The sequence below is a fragment of the Tursiops truncatus genome, chromosome 2, assembly GCF_011762595.2.
Source record: "Tursiops truncatus isolate mTurTru1 chromosome 2, mTurTru1.mat.Y, whole genome shotgun sequence".
NCBI lineage: Eukaryota > Metazoa > Chordata > Mammalia > Artiodactyla > Delphinidae > Tursiops > Tursiops truncatus.
The window spans coordinates 36,965,056-36,984,628 of NC_047035.1; the positions used below are offsets into that span (position 1 = coordinate 36,965,056).

At 54.7% G+C, this 19,573-nt stretch overlaps 1 protein-coding gene across 14 annotated transcripts in view; it reads right to left on the minus strand.

The window, feature by feature from the left end:
- The window catches only part of PLEKHG3 (pleckstrin homology and RhoGEF domain containing G3), a 42,410-nt gene that overhangs the window by 8,630 nt on the left and 14,207 nt on the right, over positions 1-19,573 (minus strand). For 8 of the 14 annotated variants that reach the window (XM_033851056.2, XM_073800370.1, XM_033851054.2 and 5 more), the window contains 11 exons: positions 6,888-7,268; positions 5,622-5,719; positions 4,372-4,441; positions 4,052-4,098; positions 3,793-3,943; positions 3,570-3,701; positions 3,164-3,346; positions 2,860-3,024; positions 2,514-2,600; positions 2,259-2,292; positions 1,821-1,913 (listed from right to left, as the gene is read on the minus strand). In XM_033851056.2, the coding sequence (XP_033706947.1) occupies positions 1,821-1,913; positions 2,259-2,292; positions 2,514-2,600; positions 2,860-3,024; positions 3,164-3,346; positions 3,570-3,701; positions 3,793-3,943; positions 4,052-4,098; positions 4,372-4,441; positions 5,622-5,719; positions 6,888-7,229 (1,402 nt within the window). In that variant the 5' untranslated portion in view covers positions 7,230-7,268. Of the gene's footprint in view, positions 1-1,820; positions 1,914-2,258; positions 2,293-2,513; positions 2,601-2,859; positions 3,025-3,163; positions 3,347-3,569; positions 3,702-3,792; positions 3,944-4,051; positions 4,099-4,371; positions 4,442-4,932; positions 5,582-5,621; positions 5,720-6,887; positions 7,269-11,813; positions 12,219-19,573 lie in introns of those variants that run through there. The other 6 variants (XM_033851066.2, XM_033851065.2, XM_033851061.2 and 3 more) reach the window with 3 other exon arrangements.

A 19,573-nucleotide genomic window follows, 5' to 3' on the forward strand; every position in this document is an offset into this window, starting at 1 on the left:
GAATGAATATTTAATAAGTGACAAATGATGACAACACCACCTTACTTATCCATATAGTGCACTTATCTGTCCATCCCAGCTCTCTGGAAGTAGGAAGCAGAAAAGGCCCAGAGGCAGTCAGAGTAGATGGCTGAGAGCAGGCCCTAAAGCACTTCCACTGGCCTGTATCCCCCCTCATCCACTCACTGGCCTGCTTTTACACACGCTTCTCGCACATTAAATCGATTAATTTCTAACAGAAGAGGGAAGAAGGAAGGGCTACTAAAGAAACGCATGCCAAGACTGATAAGGAGAACTCTTCAGTGTAAAGATGGACACAACACCTCAATGCCAGCTGTCTCTATGGCAACCCACAGCCCCGCCTCCCCCCAAGGCCCCAGAGAATGGGGGCCACAAAGATGCTGCTACACCGACTCCAGAAAGGGAAAAGTTTGACCGTATGGGCCTCCTCTATTTTATAAGGCTCAAGCGTATGAAACATGTTTTAGAAAGATGTCTGTTTCATAACGATTAAAACTAAAACATGAAAACAAACAAAACCCAACTCTTAGCGTTTACAGGCTAAAATCTCAGCCTTGTGGAAACCTGAGCTCTGAAGCGGATCATTTCCTGAGTGCCCTGCTTGCTGCAGTTTGGAAGCTGATGTTTTGATAGGTAATGTTACTATTACCACCATCACCACAGTCCCTTACTGACTACCTCCACGTGTCAGAAGCTTCCAGTTCAAAGCTATGGCGAGTTAAGGGGGAATGTTGGACAGAAGAATTATAGGAGAAGAAAGGAAAGGGGGGAATTCCCTGGCAGTCCAGGGGTTAGGACTCCGTGCTTTCACTGCCAAGGGCCTGGGTTTGATCCCTGGTCGGGGGACTAAGATCCCGCAAGCCCATTTGGGGCTTTTAACACACAGCACCGTAGCACTTCTGCAACCATGGCAAGTTTGCCTAGGGTTCGAGATCCATCAGCAACAATACCAAACAAAACAAAAACACAAAAGCTTTCCAAAGACCGCTCAGCTCCACCCTCCAGAAGACCAAAGCCCGTACAGCAATCCACACAGCTGCTCAGAGGACCCGTGAGCCATGCCAATCAAACCCAACTCACCGTGGGGATCCCAGTCAGGACACATCTCCCATCACTCCTGAATCTTCCGCTCTAGGGGTCTCTGAGATGGTCCTCACCCCAACTCCCACCTCATGTGTAAGTTTGACAAGTGCCTGGCCGAAGCCAAATCCATCCCTGGGCCTCGACTGAAGGCGAGGGTAAAAACCGAGGCAGAAAACACACACATGCACCACTACAAGAGCCGAGAATAAAAGCAAGGTTTTCTCGTTTCAACAGACGAGTCACTCCGATACCTCCAAGTACCCAGCAGCAAGCCATCATGAAAGAAAACCCAGGAAAGCAGAACTTTTCCCTGAGACCCAAAGTAAATATTTCCTGTCTGGATTTGGTGCCACTTGAAATCTAACTCATTTTCCCCACGTCCTGCCTCTGCTCTGTTCCAGAACTGGGCTGGGGACCATCCATGACGTCTGAGCGTTACTCTGGCTGCCTCCCACTATCTAAGGTTTTGATCGCAGAGGAGCTAAGAAGGGGGGCCTTGGAAAAGGAGGGCTGTCCAGCCCTGGGTAGGCAGGAAGGGCCCAGAGGGGCCTGGTGGAAGGCAGGATGCTACAGACACACCCCATTTACCCTCCTTCCTGCCCTTTCCCAGGATTTCCGGAGGGTGAGAGCCAGCCCCAAATGCTGCTGCAGAAGGTTCCCCACATGGTCAAGGGTCCTGGAAAGAAGCCTCTCTGCCCGCACAGCCCCTGCCTTACCAGACTGCCGGCGCCCCTGATGCACATGGGTGGACGCCTCATCCTGGGAGGCCTTCTTCAGGCGCTCTGGGCTGTGGCGGTACCGATTGGGATCTGCACCCAAGAGAGACAACCAGGCCTTTGGGATACTATCACCCTTGGCGTGGACTCTGCCCATTCCTGACCACAACTCTGCTGCCCAGCCGACCTCCAGGGGCCACAAGACTCCAGAGCTCCCCCCTCTTCCATCTTCCGTCCTCTTCCATCCAGGAGCACGAGGCAGAGTCCCAGCCACCAGCAGCACTGAGCCCTAGTCTTGCAGTAGACCCCCAGTCCTGACAGAAGGAGCCTCCCCACCCTCCCTGCTCTCTGGAATGTAAGTATCAGGCAAAGCTTCCTCAGGTCTGACCTAGAGATGTGCACCGTTAGGGACAAGGCAGGCAGAAAGGGTACACTTACAATAGGAATCCATTTCCAGGATGGCTTCTTTGGCCTGGAAGGGAAAGGAAACCCACCGCGTTGCTACCTCGGTACGTGCCGTTTTCTCCCTCGGCCCAAAGACTCACTCTTGCTGCACCAAGGACCGTGGCATCCGCTGAACTGATCCCCGCTGTCCAGTGGGGCCAACGTCCAGAAGGTGAGGGCCCCGTGGACCCCGGAGCTGGTTCTGAGGGACCCTCTCCCTGCACCCCATCAGGAGCCCTGGGAACTCACCTTCTGGGGGATGGTGGTGTGGTGGTTCTCCAGGATGAGCCTCTTGATGTGGTGAGTCCAGCTCCGTTTCTCCTCCACAGTTTTGGCCTGGGAGGACCCGAGGGAGAGGGTGCGGGGTTATCATGACAGGCCTGAAGCCATCCAGCGTGCGCTGGGCTTCTGCCGAGGAGGGCAGAGGCCAAAGAGGGCCTGTGCTGGGGGCTCTGTGAGGTTACCTTGACTCCTCAGCACAAGCCTGAGAGGTGCCCACAACGACCTCTCCCTTGCAGAGGGAGACTCTGAGGCTCGTGCCGCCGCGCGAGGGGGCGGGTTCTGGCCCCAGCCCGCGCCCCAGCCCGCCCCTCACCTGGATGTTGTACTGCTGCTTGCTGTGCTTGTAGTGTGTGACGGTGAAGCACGGGGATTCTCTGGTGCTCTCGATCAGCATCAGGGAGGAGCACTGGGGCAGAGGGAGAGGGCAGTCAAGCACGAGGCGGGGAGCTGACCTGGGGCCCCAGCCCCTCAAGACCATCTGGGGAGGCAGGGAGAGTAATCTTGAAGGGTGGAGCTGCGTCCACACCAACCCGGGGCCCAGTGAAGGCGACACGGAGTGGAGCCCGGCCGTTGGGACGGTGGGAAGGGGGCAGAGGAGATGGCGGTGGCCTCGTTACCGGGATGTGACCCTTGTAGACAAAGTGATCTCCCCGCTTCTTGGTGATGAGCAGTGCTTTGTCAAAGAGGAAAAAGGTCTTCTCGTTGCGCACACGGTGCACGCGGAATGTGCCCTCCAGGACGAGCTCCCCATAGGTGGTCAGGTCTGGCCCCTTCCAGTTGATGAGCAGAGACTGAATCTCCTGCAGCAGCGAATCCCCGACCCCCAGGGTCAGGGTGTTCGAGACCCTGCTGGGAACCACACAGGGCCCCAGGAGCCACCGCCTGGGTTCTGCAGAGACGTGCTGCACCAAGGGCTCCCCCCAGAGAAGCCCATCCTCACCGACACCACCCCTCAGCTCGCATTCCCTCTTCCAAACCCCGCCCCACCCCTGCCTGTCCCTCCAGCTACCGGCCCCAGAGCACCTGGAGCCGGACTGCGTGCTCATGTCTCCTCTTCATGTCGTTGATGTACCAGGCCACGCAAGTCATGGTGTCAATGGCATCCTCTACCACCTCAAAGCCGTCCTCTTCTTCATCAAAATGTTTGGCGATTTCCTGTGTGGGAGACAGGGGCTTAGGCAGCCCAGACTCAAGGGCCCTGCCCCTCCCTCAGGCCCCTGTGGACTCGGGAGGACCCTGGGGTTACCTGGAGTAGCAGGTGGTACTTGAGGATACGCTGGACTGGCTTTAGGAGGTAGGAGCCCAAGGGCAGCGAGTGCTGCAGCAGCTCCTGCCGGTCCCGAAAAAACTTGGCCTGCTGCTTGTCCTGCATGCACTCGGTGAGGGCGGCCACTGAGCTGGGAGTGGAGGAAGGGGCCGTCACCAGGGGAAGGCCTGCGTGGCGAGGTGGGGTGCTCTGGACTCGCCAAATGGCTCTGCTTCCCCTCTCCACCCTCACTACTCACTTGGGGTAGTTGTTGCAATACTGGGTGTAGATATCAAACTCTTGGCTCTAAAGAAAGACCAAAATTAGTAATTTCAGGGAGACTCCCGTTTGACTATAAACCTGGGTGTATCAAACACATGCCCCTGGCCCCCAGAGCACACTCTCCCCGAGCATCTGCAGAGCCATCTCTGTGCCCATCTGTCTCGGACATGCCGTCCACCCAGCAGTCCCTGGCTCCACCCCAAAGGCCCTTCCTATCTGAGGCCGGGCACTCAGCCCTTCCCCTGGAGAGAGGCCCCCAGCAAGGCAGGATGGAGGCAAGGACCCCGCCCTTCTTACCCTTTCCACAAAGCAGCTGGCCACAGCCACCGGGTCACTATTGCAGCTGTCCAGGTCTCTGAGTAGCTGGCTGGGTAAGGGGAGAATGGTCATCAGACACCGGACCGCTCGCAGCCTCCAGTCACCACTACACCCCCTCCCCACCCTCCTGGTGCCCACACACACGCCAGCCCTGGTGTCAGCGAGCCCTGCCCGGGGCAGCCAACACAGAAAGTATCCAGCACCACTGCAAAGGTGGGGGACAAAAAAGAGCCATGCGTTCCACAAGCAGGAGAGGGAGAAGGGACACCAGTACCCACCTCGGGAGGGGACACAGCTCCTCTGCAGGCAGGGGTCAAACACACAAAAGCAGACATTAAAGGGGGAAGGAGAGAGGGGGAACTCGCAAAGAAACCAAGGCCCCCAGTTCAGAAGGATGAAGGAAAGGGGAGAGACAGGGTGAGTCTCCCAGCACTGCTTGTTCTTAAATGGGGGCTCTAGAGGAAACCCCAGTGCTCCCCCTGCCTTCCCCTCCTGTGCTCCTCTTTGCCCAACCCCCCCCACCCCCCGCCTAAGTCTCACCTCCGTCTGCCCTCCCAGCTTGACCAGCACGAAGTCCCTCTGCCCATCTTAAGGCGCCTGGGGTAAGGTTCCTCCTGTCCTATCAATACTGTCCCCACAAGTTCTGCTCCTCCGGACCAGTGCCCTCTCTCTGGGGAGTCTGGGGGCGCCGGGAGCCACTCATGTGTGATCTTCGTGGAGCCCCTTTGCCCTGAAGCAGCCCCTCGCCAGGCCTCGCTCGGACTCCCTCATCACGCTTTGCCTGGCTTGTGTGTTCCCCTAATGGGTCAGATCACCTCCAGGGAGCCCCGACTTCCCACGGAATCAGTGGGAAGGTGGAGGAGAAACGAAGAGATCTGCACTGGGGGACCAAGATGAGAGGGACAAAGGGGCCACGAAGGGACAGGGGAGAGGGCATCACGTGCAAGGTTCAGCAGTCCCCTGAGGGGCGCTGGCCCAGGCTGGACCCAACATGAACACGGCCTCAAATGAGCACATCAGCCCCAGGGCACACGGTCCCACAGGCCCCCTCTCCTGCAGGGAGCTAACTATACCACTGTACAGGGATGGACCACCCTTCCCCACCCTCAGAGATCAGACCCTGGCCCACGTGTCACAGCCCACGAGACCAGGGACATCCGGGGCTCCTCCCTAGGCCCTGAGATGGGCCTCACAGGCAGAACATGGTGCATGTCAGGCCCGCTCCATACCTGTTCAGTGCGTAGATGCTTTCTATGTTCCCAAAAAGGGCACTGACTTGCTCCGGGTTCAGCAGCCCAGGCGTGTCAATGATCTTCAAGAGGTAGTCCTGCGTGGAGTGAGGCGTCAGGGCCCAGCCTCCCAGGCACAATCCTGTCCCTTCCCGTCTTCCCTCTTCTCCCCCAGCCACACCTCATTTCTGTACTGCATGTTACAGCTAGGACACAATTTCACAGACATCACCTACTGTACTGGGTTGGATAATTCCCCCTCAAAATTAATATCCACTTGGAACCTCAGAATGTGGCCTTATTTGGAAATAGGGTCTTTGCAGATGTAACGATTAAGGACCTTGAGATGATACCATACTGGATTTAGGGTGGGCCCTAAATTCAGTGACTGGTGTCCTTATAAGAGAACACAGAGAGACACAGAGAAGGCCATGTGAAGACGGAGGTGGAAACGGGGTGATAAATCTGCAGGTCAAGGAACACCAAGGGTTGCCAGCAACCTCCGGGAGCTAGGAGAGCCCTGGAACGCACCCCCCCCCCCCCCAGAGCTTCCGGAAGGAACCAACCCTGCCAGCATCTTGATTTTTGACTTCTGGCCTCATAAACCAGGACAGGATAAACTAATGCGCCTTAAGCCACAGTTTGTGGTTGTCTGCTAGGCAGGCCTAGGAAATGAATACACCTCCCTCCGCAGGGCAGAGAGCTCCCTCCCACGGTCACCTCGCCCAGTGCGCCTCCCAGTGTGAAGCACACGTACATGGCCCTGCATCTTCAATTTATGGATGAGGGACCTGAGGCTGGGCGCTGTGGGGGTGGTTTACGCAGGTGCCCAAGACCCCGTAAGCAGGAAACAACAGGGCAGGAATCTGGGCACGGGCCAGGTGGGGTCCAGAGCCAGTTTCTTCACTGCGGTTCAGTCTCCGCTAAGCACAGTTGTCCCCGCTCCCTATCAGGGGTGCCTACGCCCCGAGCATCTGCGGGAAGTTCTGCTGGCCCAAGCTACTGATCGAACCCCAAGTCATAAGGCAGCGTGAGCAGCCAGTGGCTTCCCGGGGCCAGAGCCGTGAGGCCTCCCCACTACTCCATGGGAAGCACCTCCTGGAGACAAACATGTCAGGGACAACTTTCCTTCCCTGGGTGGAAGTAGGTTTATGCGCGAGAGCTGGGCCACCCGAAGCCAGAGGCCAGCCCCAGCCCCAGAGGAGAGGGTGGTCCCCTCCCAACCTTAGCTCCGAAGCCCCGCGGGGGGCGAGGGGTGAGCCTCACCTCTACGATGCTGCGCAGGTCCTGCACGTACGTGCGCTCCGTTTCCACGATTTCCCGCACTACTCGACCCACGTAGCTGAGCTTGTGCGCAGGCGCTACCGACGCCCGGCTGTTGAAAGGGGACAGGGGGCCCCTCATGCTCAGCCAGCTGCTGGAATTGTTGCTGGGGAGACGCCGGCCGCGCGGGGAGCCGGCCCCGTTCTTGGCCGAAGCCTCGGAGCCGCTGGGCTCCTCCATGGCCCCGCGGCTGTCACGGGAGGAGCCTGACGAGGAGGTGGTGGAGGTCAGGCTCACGGGCCGCTCCTGGCTGCCATCTTGGTGGAGCGAGGCAGAGACGGGCATCCTTGCATTGCTGCCTGGTGGGGGCGCTCCAGGGAGGTTCTGGGCGGGACAGACAAAGGGCAAACCTCTGGAATCCTTGCAGAAACAGAAAGTAAAAGGGTGGCTGCCAGGGGCTGGGGGAGGAGGGAATGGGGAGTTAGTGTTCAGTGGATACAGAGTTTCAGTTTTGCAAGATAAAGTTCTACGGATGGCTGGAGGCAAAGGAGGCACAACAATGGGAATGTACTTAAGACCTCTGAACACTTAAAAATGAGAATTTTATGTTATGTGTATTTTACCACAATTATAAAAGCAACAGCTCGGAATCTCAAGGAGGCCCCTGCCTTCAGCCTGTATGAGCATCTGCAAGGATGCCCAAGTGACATTCCTGCCTGACTGCAACCGCTCCACCTCCGTCTTTCCCACGGTGGACCCCATCCAGTAACAATAAAGGGCTCAGAAAGCTGAGGCCCCAGAAAAGCAGAGAGGGCATCTCTGCCAGAGCAACGGTCCGGGGTGCCTTGTGATGGAATCCGAAGCCCAGTTCCTCTGCTCCAGCAAAGTACCGAGCTTCCCAGAGCCTCAGCTTCGGCCGTGCCCCCGAAGATGCAGTGACCTGCTGGATGTACAGCTCTGAGCCTGATGCCCAGCACAGAGCAACGGCTCCATAAACCATCAAAACAGTGTCAAAAAGCACTTCCCGGGGCTTCCCTGGTGGCGCAGTGGTTGAGAGTCCGCTTGCCGATGCAAGGGACACGGGTTCGTGCCCCGGTCCAGGAAGATCCCACATGCTGCAGAGCGGCTGGGCCCATAAGCCATGGCAGCTGAGCCTGCGCATCCGGAGCACAGAGGCCACAACAGTGAGAGGCCCGCATACCGAGGGAAAAAAAAAAAAAGCACTTCCCAAGTGTCCACCTGTCAAGGATCCGGCTCTTAACAATCGACGTGCCAGAGGGTAAGATGCTCCCCAGGATGGCAGAATCTCTGGGGCCACCAGGGGCTTCACCATGAACCTGAAACCTTCTGGATACCCACGGAGAAGGCAGAGGAGATGATACAAAGGCTGAACCCACATTACCCCCCCTGCCCCCAGCTCCAGCCCCCTGTACAGGTCCCTGACTCACCCTGGCTCCAGGGGCACAGGAAATTCCCCAGGGCTGAGCCACCGGTGAGTCTCCCTAAGTTCCCTTCAGCACAGCTAGATCTAGATCAGGGCAGCACAGCAAGCAGGAAACTGTTCCCAGGTGAGGCAAACATAGCCTCAGGTGGACTTTATTCCCTAAGCAGATGGTGTGGCTCACAGGCAGGCCAGCCTGGAGCAGCAAGTCTGTGAAGGTGGGGTGGTGGCTGTGGGCTTTGGGAAGGTCAAGGACACTCCAGCCCCATCCCAGAGCACCAGAGCTCACCAACACCACTTTCCAGAATGTTCACTTGATTGCTGTTTCCATAGGAAAAATGTTCTAGAGCGTCCCTCTCACCTCTACTGCCCCAAAGACTTCCACCTCTAGTTCTAAGGATCAGAAGCTACTAGATCACAGGCTAGAGCTATGAGGAGAAGGGTCTAGAAGGTACCATCACTCTGGCAGCCTTGAATTTGCCCCCTGGTTTTCTGTGCCTGTGCCCCAACCTGGAACCAGTGTCCCTACCTGTGCCAGCGCCCTTGGGCTCTGGCTTTGGCAAATGTTCTCTCTGCCTGGCCATTACTCCCTCCGCATCCACCCCACGCCATACGGCCCCCCAACCTGTGTCACTTATACCAACCCTTGGGTCTCAGAAGCCACCCCCCATACATCCCCAGAAACCAAACCTGGGGGCCCCTTCTACGTACTCTTACAGCACCCCAGGGGTACCCCTATTGTAGCACTCTCTGTGTGAGACCCCCTGCCCTAGGCTGTAAGTGACCTAAGGGCAGGGGCCTTAAAAGGTGATCTGGCAAGCGGATAATGTGCTACTACTGAGCTAAGATCAGGAGCACTGAGACCTGTTTGCCTGCACGCTAGCCCAGCAAGGACCCTCTCAAGCACAGCAATTTCTCACTGCATGTCTCAGCTGGGGGACGGGGTCACCTCCGAGGTGCTCTATGTGAGCCTCTCATTTTGCAGATGAAGACACAGTGGCAGCACTGGGGCCAGTCCAGAGTTCTCCCTCCCTCCAGGTGCAATGAAAGGATTAATTAACAGGATCATCTTGGTGAAACTGAGTATCTCAGAGGAGAGCCCCTTGGGAAATGCAGCACCACTGCTTTTTCCTACCTCCTCAAAAGAGCCTTTAAAATGAACCAGCTAGTCATTTCTACCCACCTGTGGCGTGTCATTTCAGCACAAAGAGAGACAAAGACCCAAACTCCGCCCCAGCCCTTAACCCCAGCCCTGTGGGACTCTGGTGTCCTTCAAGGCACGTGCACTGTCAGGCACACCGCAGCCCCTCCACCCCTTCTCCCCCTCAGCCCCCCAGGCCTGTCAATCCCAACTAGAACAATGGGGTAGGGACTTACGACCTAAAACCTTTCCCAGATCAAACCTGGGATCAGTCAGCCCCTATGGGGATGCTAAACGGAAAAGGCCCAAGTCCCTAATGGATTTCACAGCTGGTCAGGTCACGGCCTTAAAGTGAAGGATTAGTCACAGCCACACACCCCACACACACACACACACACTCTCAGGGAGATTTATCTCTAAAGGGTACCTTCTGAGGGTCACTCTTTAGGGGCCCCGTTGCCATAGGGTGCAACATAAGCACACTTCAAAAGCCCAGGAACTAAAACATCTTTTCTATTCGGAGAAATTTTCTCTGGTTGCACACAGACATCTGCCTGCAAACCAAGATCATGTTTTCAAAGTAGTGCCCATGCCCAAATCCTCCTGGGGTTAAAAGAAAGCATAATGACTAACAGCTAAAAATGTTCCAAGTGCTGTAGACATAACAAGACCTTTTTATCTCATAACATTTCTATGAGGTCAGTACTATTATTATCCCCATTTTACAGATGCAGAAACTGAGGCCACAGAAGTAGCATGCGGTAGAGCCTGGATTTGGACTCAGGCACTCAGGCTTCAGTGTGCATGCTCTCCTGCCCCTGCCCGCTGCTGGCTGCCTCCCTGATGGATTTCACAGCAGCTAGAACCGCAGCAAACGATTAGTCACAGCCCTGGATGCCATGGCTTTGCCTCAGCATAAGCCACGGGGGACATATTAAGACATAAAAGTCAGGGCTTTTAACGTGACATTTCACTTATCCCACAAAGGCCAATGGAGGTTAAAAAAAAGAGAGAGAGAGAGCCTTAAATAGCCTTAAGATTCCTTAAGGCTATTTCTAGACCTCCTACTATGTGACATTTGCCCATTTACCCTTTCCTTGGAACAACGTAGAAAAATACAGATTCCAGGTCAAAGGACTACAGGTCATGGAGAGGGGAAGAAGCACGAGGGCATAGGGATCGGACTGTAACTGCTCGGATGACAAGAGAAGCCCTACAGTGACCAGGAGACCTAGGCTCATGAGGCGCTCTCTCTCTCCCCCCGCCCCTCTCTCTCGCTCTCTATCGCTCTCGCTCTCGCTGGAAAAGAACACAGAGACCCAGAAAGGGAGGGATGAACAGCAAATGGGGCAGTGAGAGCAGACACGGCAGAGTCCAAGTGGGACTGTTAGCAGACACCATTAGACAGAGAGGGAAAAGGGACATCACACCTAATGTGAGTGCACTCTGGTCCTAAAAGCCCAATCCAACCATTACTGTGTGTGTAGTTCAGGCTCCCAGAGACGGCGGAAGCACCGGCCCACGTGTTCCTGGGCGGAGGCAATCTTTCCTTCCTCTCCACGGAGCATCACCCCATATGGTAAGATTCACCCCAAAGACAAGATTAGAACTCAGGTCTTCAAACTCATCTTGGAAGACACTGTCCGCTGGGGCAGTGTGCGCCGAGAGAAAGTTAACAGACAGCAGTCAGATGTCCACGCCCACCCCGTTCCGTCACACTAGTCTCCAGTTCCCTAAGTATCGCTCCGCAGTGACCTCTTCCATCTTTCAACACAAATCAATCCAGTCAATCATCAGTCAGTGAGTCAGTCTTCTAGAAAACTCTGTATCTCCCACACCTGGGAAGCTCTCTTTGATAGGGTCCTGTAGGACCTTTCTGATAAGCTGCTTTCTGATAAGACCTTCCCAATAAGCTGCTCAAACACGCACCTTTAAGGGTTGGGGCACAGGAGAGGGAGATCAGTTTCCTTTTTTTTTTCTTTAATAACTTTTTCTAAGTTTAATCCACACCCTTCCTCCACCCACACCTCTCCAGGTTATTGGCTCCACCAACGGGGACCTTCCCTGAACATCCCCGGGCAGGAACGCAAGCAGGCTGCAGCAGGCCCCTTGGATTCCCAGCACAGCTGACCGGGGCCAAGTCCCACATCCTCCTCCGCCCCGCGAGGCCTCAGCACCGTGCCCCCAATCTGACCTAGCCTCCTGCCTCCAACAGAAAAAAATGACGATCCAAACCCCACCATAGCCCCCATGTTCCGTCTTCAAGCCTCTTGTCACTAAGGCTGTAGGACCCTGCTCCCTGAGCCCACCCCAGCTTCAGAAAGAACGGTCCCAGTGGGGAACTCACCTGGAACCTTCCGGAGAACCTCTGCTTCTCTGGTCCTAGGGAGTCCCCAGGGCTCAGCAACACTCCCTTCCGGCCCTCCTTCGGGGGCTACTGGGCTGAGAAGGCAGGAGACCGGGAGGAGGCTGTGCAGGCCGGCGCCCTGGAGACGCCCCAGAACACATTTTGGTTCGGAGAGGCTGGGTCCAGGTGCGGAGGCGGCTGACGTCATCCTTTCACCTACCCCGCTTTGCCCCACACCCAAGAGGCGGAGCGCCACACCTGCTCTGGAGGTGGGCGGGGACTGAGAGAGGGGTCTCCCCCAAAGGCAGCTGCTCCAAAGTCCAGGGAATCACCAGGTAACGGCAAGCGGGCCAAGTCCTTCCCTGCTCGGGGGGCTGCACGCTGCGCGGCCCTCCTTCCTGACCTTCTTTCATCTCCCAACTACCGACACCTGCTAGATATTCCAAAGGCTCTCCAAACAGGGGCAGCCACAGGCCTCTGACACACACAGACACACACACACACAGACACACACACACACACACACACACACACACACACACACACACACACACACACACACACACACACACACACACACACACACACACACACACACACACACACACACACACTGCTGCCCAGCGCTGTCCCCACAGAAGCTGGGCTCTCTAGGGTCTGTTCCTACGGCTCCCCCGGCCAGCAGATGGTGAGTAGAGCTGGCTGAGGTCATACCAGCTGAGGACACCCCTCACCACACCATCGAGGCTTTCCTGGGGATGGGGAGGGTCCCTGAGAGGGTCTGGCCTTTGCCCCTCTCCTTCTGACCCTCCTGTCCCTCCCCAGAGACTCAGGGGCCCGGGCCCTACGCACCCTAAGGGAGGGCAAGGGAAGGCTCCCTAAGGACTGACTGTGTTCAATGTGAGCAACGTGGCTGCCACAGAGGCTGTGCAAAGTGTGACCAGGGTTTCTGGGCCACCCAAACCCAGGCCAGCTGGCTCACATTCATTTTCCCTCGTGAATTCCTTTTGCTACCACCCAGGAATAGCAGGGGCCACCAAGTGTGGTGGAAGGAAAGGCTCTGGTTGCCAATGGAGCCTTCCCACCTGAATTCTGGGAGGGAGTCTGGACACACAGACTGAAGTCCAAAAAACTCCCTCGGCCTAGCCTTGGAAGGAAAGGAAAGCCCCTGGCATCTTGTTTCACTGGGAGGACCACTCACCCACACCTCACTGTCCCCACCACCCACAAGCTCAACCACTGCTCATGTTGCTTCTCAAACCTGGAAGGTGTCCTAGACATTCTCTCCCTACACAAATTTGGTCAAATCATCTCCCTCAGAAAGGCCTCCCCAACCATCACCAACCCATCCAACACACACACTATTGCAGACTGAATAATGCTTCTCCCCCAAGAATATGCACATCCTAATCCCTGGATATAAGGAGCCTACGCACGTTACCTTACATGGCAAATGAGACTTTGCAGATGTGATCAAGTTAAGGATCTTGAGATGGGGAAGGTTGTCCTAGATTACGTGGGTAGGTCTGATGTAATCACAAGGGTCCTCATGAGAGGGAGGCAGCAGGAGTCAGAAGCTGATGTGACAGCAAAAGCAGAGGGACAGAGAGTGAGAGGTTGGTAGATGCTAGGCTGCTGGCTTTGTAGATGGAGAAAAGGGACCTCAGGAAGCTGGAAAGGACAAGAGAACAAATTTTCCCCTGGAACCTCCAGAAGGAACATAGCCATGCAGGCCCAGACTGACGTCTGACCTCTAGAACTATAAGATAATAAATGTGTGCTGTTTTAAGCCACTAAGTTTGCAGTTTGTTACAGCAGCCATGGGACACTCATACACATGCACTTCTTCGAACTCTAATGAGCCTGAGTATCACATAAAGCACTGGTCCTTGGGGGCTCTTATGTGCAAGTTTTCCTTCCAGACTAGATAATAAAACCCAGTGGGCTGGGCCTTCTTTCACCCCCAGAAGGCAACGCACACACTAGATGCTCAATAAATTCCTACGGGATTGTGCCTAGAGCGCTTCACCACTCCCACAGTCAGGTGAAAGATAAACAGTAGTCAAAGTCAAGACCTGAGCCCGTTCCTCCTAGTCTAATGAGTTTCCACATTAGTCACTGCCAGCAAGTTTCCGATCCACCAAGAGGCACGCAGGAGCAGTGACTGCTCGTTCACCCCAGCAGTCCCGTACCCTAGCCCCAGACGAGGGACTGGAGCAGGGGTACAGCTGCCCTGCCATGCCACACATTAAGTGACCAGCCACAAAAACTGGGAGAAGGGGAAAGTGGCCAAGGGACCACTTTGCAGTTTGGAGAAGGGACTACAATAAAATGGCCCTACAGATACCCCAGGAAAAGCAGTCCACCAGGAGGTTTCACAGAAACACGTACCGAAGGCAAATGAGAATAATTAACGTTGATTAGAAATTGCTGTTGCTCTCAGCCAGGGTAGGTCAGCTTGCTCCCAGCACAACTTGTAACTAAGAAGGAAAACGACAGACACAATGTCCCCAGAAGATGGAGGAGCTAAAGACTGTGCTAGAAATCATAGACACCTCCAGTGTTCCCAGAGACCCTACCTCTCTCATCTCTAGGTCAAAAAGGTTCACAGGACCACCCCTCCTTATCAGCAAAATTCAGGGACCCAACGCTACAAATGAGCCATCTAGTTGCCCCCCTCTGCCCACTGTAGGGGCTGCTTGTTTGGAGTCCTCTCGGCTTGAACCACACTTTCAAGAGTTGCAGCATTTACTATTGCAACAGGTTCAAAGGCATTGGAGAATCTCAGCTGGAAGCAAGTGGGAACACAGGGACCCACTAGATCTGAGTTGTCAGAAGAGAAGGAGAGAATGAGCAAGTACGTGAGTACGTGGGAGTCCAGAGCAGAGGTTAAATGCACTAAACGGATTCACAGGCATTGCAGTCAGGCAGATGTGGTTTAAACCTCAGCTCCTCCGTTCTGCTGGCTGTGTGTGGCCTTGGGCAGGTCACTTGACCTGACCAAGCTTCAAGTTCCTCACCTGTAAAATGAGCACAGCAGTACTACCAACCTCGCTGGTCTCCAAGATTGAGATGATACAAGTAGAGCAATTTGTACAACTGACACACAGTAAACCCCCCATAAATGGGAGCGATGAGGACGATGGATGAATCACTATTTGCTCCACGGCACCAGGACAAGAGATTTTTCTGACGTGTGCCTAGAAAAGTTGACCTACATCTCAAATCAATAGTAAAGATATGGGTTAAACCTGGTGAACCAGCATGACCTAACCCTCCCCTCCCCACTCACCCCACCAATCATCCATCATCTATGATCCCAACATACATTCGGACCATGATATTATAAGGGCAAACATAAAGCAATTAGGCTGGAAAGGAAAACGTCTGATATCTATGCCCCACAGAAGGTCAAACCAGAGGATGAAGTATGAGTCACAGTCCTTTGCTGTAGCAGGCAGGGCACATTCCTCAGGGTTCCACAGGTAGAGACCGGCATGTTCAGCTAGGAGGGGAACAAAGCCATGGGGCACAACAGGCCTGAGGAGGAACAGAATGGAAGGTGATGCGAGGCAGCAAAAGCACAAAGAAGTGATCAGTAGAAACCATCCTTGACACTGGTCCTTGGGTTTTAAAGAAAAAACACAGTCCATCTCCAGGGTGGACATATGGGAGAGCCAGCACGTCACAAAGACATAAGGTACTGGGGAAAGCCCCATTTCCTAAGTCACAGGGGATATCAAAGAGGGCAAAGCAGCAGAATGTGTATGAACAGCTCTGGGACTCCAGCCAGCACAGCTCAAAACCAGGGCTAGCTCTGCTCCTAACTCACTGGACGACAGGGAGCAGGGCAGTGAGCCACCTGTACCACAGGGTCTACCGCTCATTTAGGGATTAGCACTGCTGGCCCGTCCCAAGTCATAAGCTTCAGAATTCACTGAACCATAGATTCAAGCATCTACTTTGCACAAGGACATTGCAGCCTTGTGGGTGACACAGAAATGAATCACCCACAGAGCCCACTCCCAGGAGCTGATATTCTACCAGGAGAAACGAGACAAGCACATCAATAACGAAAGCAGGGACTTCCCTGCTGGTCCAGTGGTTAAGACTCCGTGCTTCCACTGCAGGGGGCAAGGTTCGATCCACGGTTGGGGAATTAAGATCCCACATAATAATAACAAAAGGAAGTAGAGGGTGGTGTTGGAGCCATGTGGGAGGTCAAGACAGACTCCAGTCTGGGAATCACTCAACACTTCCAAGCATGATGCTAGGCCCTAGGGATATTGAAAGGAATAAGACACTGCCCCTCTATCTTTGAGGAAGAGAATTCTAGAAGGAAAAATAGTCATATCTGGGGAATTCCCTGGCAGTCCAGTGGTTAGGACTCTGCACTCTCACTGCCCAGGTTCAATCCCTGGTCAGGGAACTAAAATCCCACAAGCCACACAGTACCAAAAAAAGTAATAATAATAATAACAAAATCATAATTTAAAAAATAGTTATATCAACAGATTATCCACAAAGCAGTGCCTCAAGTGCTGAAACAGGAGTACACATAAACTCCGCTGACAGAAGCGGGAGTAGCAAATGCCACCTGGGGGACCCGGCAGCTTTAAAGGAGGTGAAGTTTTAGCTGAGTCTTGACTGATAAGTAAGCTTCTGCCAGGTGAAGAAGAGCTCTGAGGGCATCTGGTGCAAGGGTGGCAGCATGGGACAGTGGAGTCCCAAAAGGACCTGGACCACTCAAGGACCTGGGGCGTCTGGCAGCAAGTGGCGAGGCTGGAAGGCAGGCCGAGGACAGACCGAAGGAACTGTGGGGAAGGGCACACCCAGGCCAGGCCTGGAAGAACCACCACCGAGACTCCAGGAGACAAGGTGTGAGAAACTGCCCTAAAAAGGTACAGACCGCCAGGTGGGGCTATGGCCTCAGGGATCTATACAGCCAGCGTGTTCATGAAGAATCCCGAGGCCCAAGAAGGTGCTGACTGTTTACAGAGAGCTTCAAGGAGGAAAGAGACAGTCAGGGAACATATGCTAGAAAGAAGTATGACACCTATCCCAACCCCTGTGAAGGGGGAAGAAACGAGGCCCCCAATAAATGTGGAGATATGAACCTACACATAAATGCAATGCTCCTAAAAGCAGGGGGAGAACGCCAAGTCTAGGAACTGAGATACCAGGGCTTAACCAGAGGGAATCTCCCACTGTGATTCTAGAACAGCAGCTCCCAGCTGGCCTGGGGGAGCAGTCAGTGTACAGCTTACCACCTGACGGTTTTTCCCTTCCCCAAAGTCTCACCTTCCCTCCCCAAGCAAATGAGAATTAGGGAGGCTCCCCCAAACGCACCTTGGTCTCCAATTCCAAGCAAGAGCACCCAGACCCGGAAAAGTGCGTAAACGTGAGCAGCCCCCTTTTAATGAACTGCTACCATCAGTCATGCACCCTGGTCCTCCCTGGCACTCGGGCACAACAGCAAGAGAAGAGCTCCAACCAACACCTCCTCTTTGCCCTGGATGCTGACCTTGAGCCTGGCACCCGACCCAGACATGTTAGGAAAGTGGATTTTCCAAGTCAGAGCTTATAGTCTCACACAAGGTCAATTCTCAAAGGCAGCCAGCCCTTTGGAGAGCAGGGCCTCCTGCACCACCCTGTCCCCCAGGGATCCCTATCCCACTGCAGGAGAGAGGGAGAGGAGAGGGCCCCTCTCCACCCCACAGCACCTGCCCCCACCCCCCCAGGTCCCTGCCTTCCCTTCTAAGGGGCCTCAACCAGGGAGGCCCGAGAAAACTCATCCAACCAGTTCCCTGGTGGGAGGAGAGCAGCTTTCTCCCTCAGCTGAGAGGTTACACAGACCAGACTTCAGACGGGGGGGCAGCTGTCACCAAACCCCAGATTCTTGGACGAGCGGGTACACACATGGCATGGAGTGGCATGGCCCAGGCAGCAGAGTCCTGCTCCTGGAAAATCCAGGCCTTGATTCAGGGCTGAAAGTCAAGCCGAAGCAGAGTGGCAATCTGCCCCCTGACCTCCCTGCTCCTGCAGCCCAGAGCTCTGCAAGTGGTGGGCACTGCCCCGGCCTGGGCACCAGGGAAAAGACAGGGTGGGTGGGGAAGAACTTCCTTTCACCTGCTCCACTGCCAGCCCTTGATTTTATCCAAAATAACCACCCTCTGTGGATTCTGAGAAAAGGAAACTTCAGGAAGAAATGGGAGATCAACTCTGCTTTTCCCAGTACGTGCTGGGTCCCTCTAGGAACAGCCCAGTTCTCTCACCACACAACTCCGAGTGTTCAGAGATCAGAAGCGCCTCCGAAGCCCCTTGCAGAACCACTTGCAATCGCCTCTAAGAGGAACACAGGATTATCTTGCTCTTACCGGGCCTCGAGGGACAAATCCACTGGAAGAAGCCAGGACAGGATTAAAAAGAGACCAACTCTTCTACACCCATCCTTAGTTTCTGAAGCCCCAAGGGAGACATTTACCTTTTGCCCCAAAGCCTGTGGCCAGCCAGATTTTTCACAAGAGTTTGGCAAGACTTGGAGGCCTGGAGTTGGGATAGTCCTGGTCATGCCCCACTCACACCCCATGGCCTGGCCCAGCCCGGCACCTACCGCTTTTCTCCAAAGGGCTCCCGTCCGAGCACCAGGAGAGCCGCGTGGGGCCGGGGAGCTCCATTCTCCCTAAGCACCAGCAGTCAAGCAGTTAACAGGCTTGGGGCGAGCACAGAGCTGCCACCAACAGCCTTGGGAATTAAAGCGCCCGCCGCCTCCTGCAAAACCTCTTCAATAAACGTCCTATTCAGAATCAGTTGCGCGTGTGGGTCATACTTTCTGCATTTCTTTCATTCCTGACTCCTGGGGGGCCCCTAACAGAGGAAATGGAGCTTCCCACCCCAACTCAGCAGGTCCCTGGCTGGGTGAGGACCCAGGTCACAGGCGGGCAGGTGAGAGCCGCCAGCCGCTGAGGACATGCAAATATCTATAGCAATTAAAGTCAGGGGACATTAACTGCAGGAAGTCAAATACTGAAGACACTTGAACAAAGCCAGATCATTCAGCAGCACAACAATAACCCATTTATGCAGCTCCTCCCTCACCCCAGGACCTCAGAGCCTGAGAATATTAACCCTTACAACAGCCAGGGGCAGAGGGGAGGGGCGGCAGGCAAGGATTCGGTATTATTTCCCTGTTTTACAGATCAGGAAACTGAGGCACAAGTGGCTCCCAAGGTGCCGGCCTGGAATAATATCTACTAGCATTTTCTTAGGGTGTAGCAGGCATTGTGCTAATGAACACATTCTCTAGGAACTCTCCTTACCATAACCATATGAGGCAGAGCCACTTACTCACTCACCGAAAGCTGTGCAGCAAGGCAAGTGGGAAAGCCAGGGTTTGCTGGAATTCCAGTGCTTGTCACCATTCCCCAACCCCAAAACCAACGGGGCCAAGAGGTACAGCCAAAGACGAATGGAAAGGTGCCATCCTTAGCCCACATCACGGGCACGCCCGCAGGCACTTTCTGCCCTTTTACAAGTAACACTATGATGCTCAGACCAAGTTCCTACAGCATGGGGCAACCTCAGAAGGAGGCCAAAATGGAGTCACCTGGGAATTCGTAACTTGCAAATAGATCCCTCCAGAAACCACTTATGTGACGGCATGTGACCCAGGGGCCAGCACGCAGATTGCCTTCTCTACCGAAAGCTCATAGCAGAAGCGCTAATCTACACAGCAGACTCACTGAGTGGGCAAGCGTCCT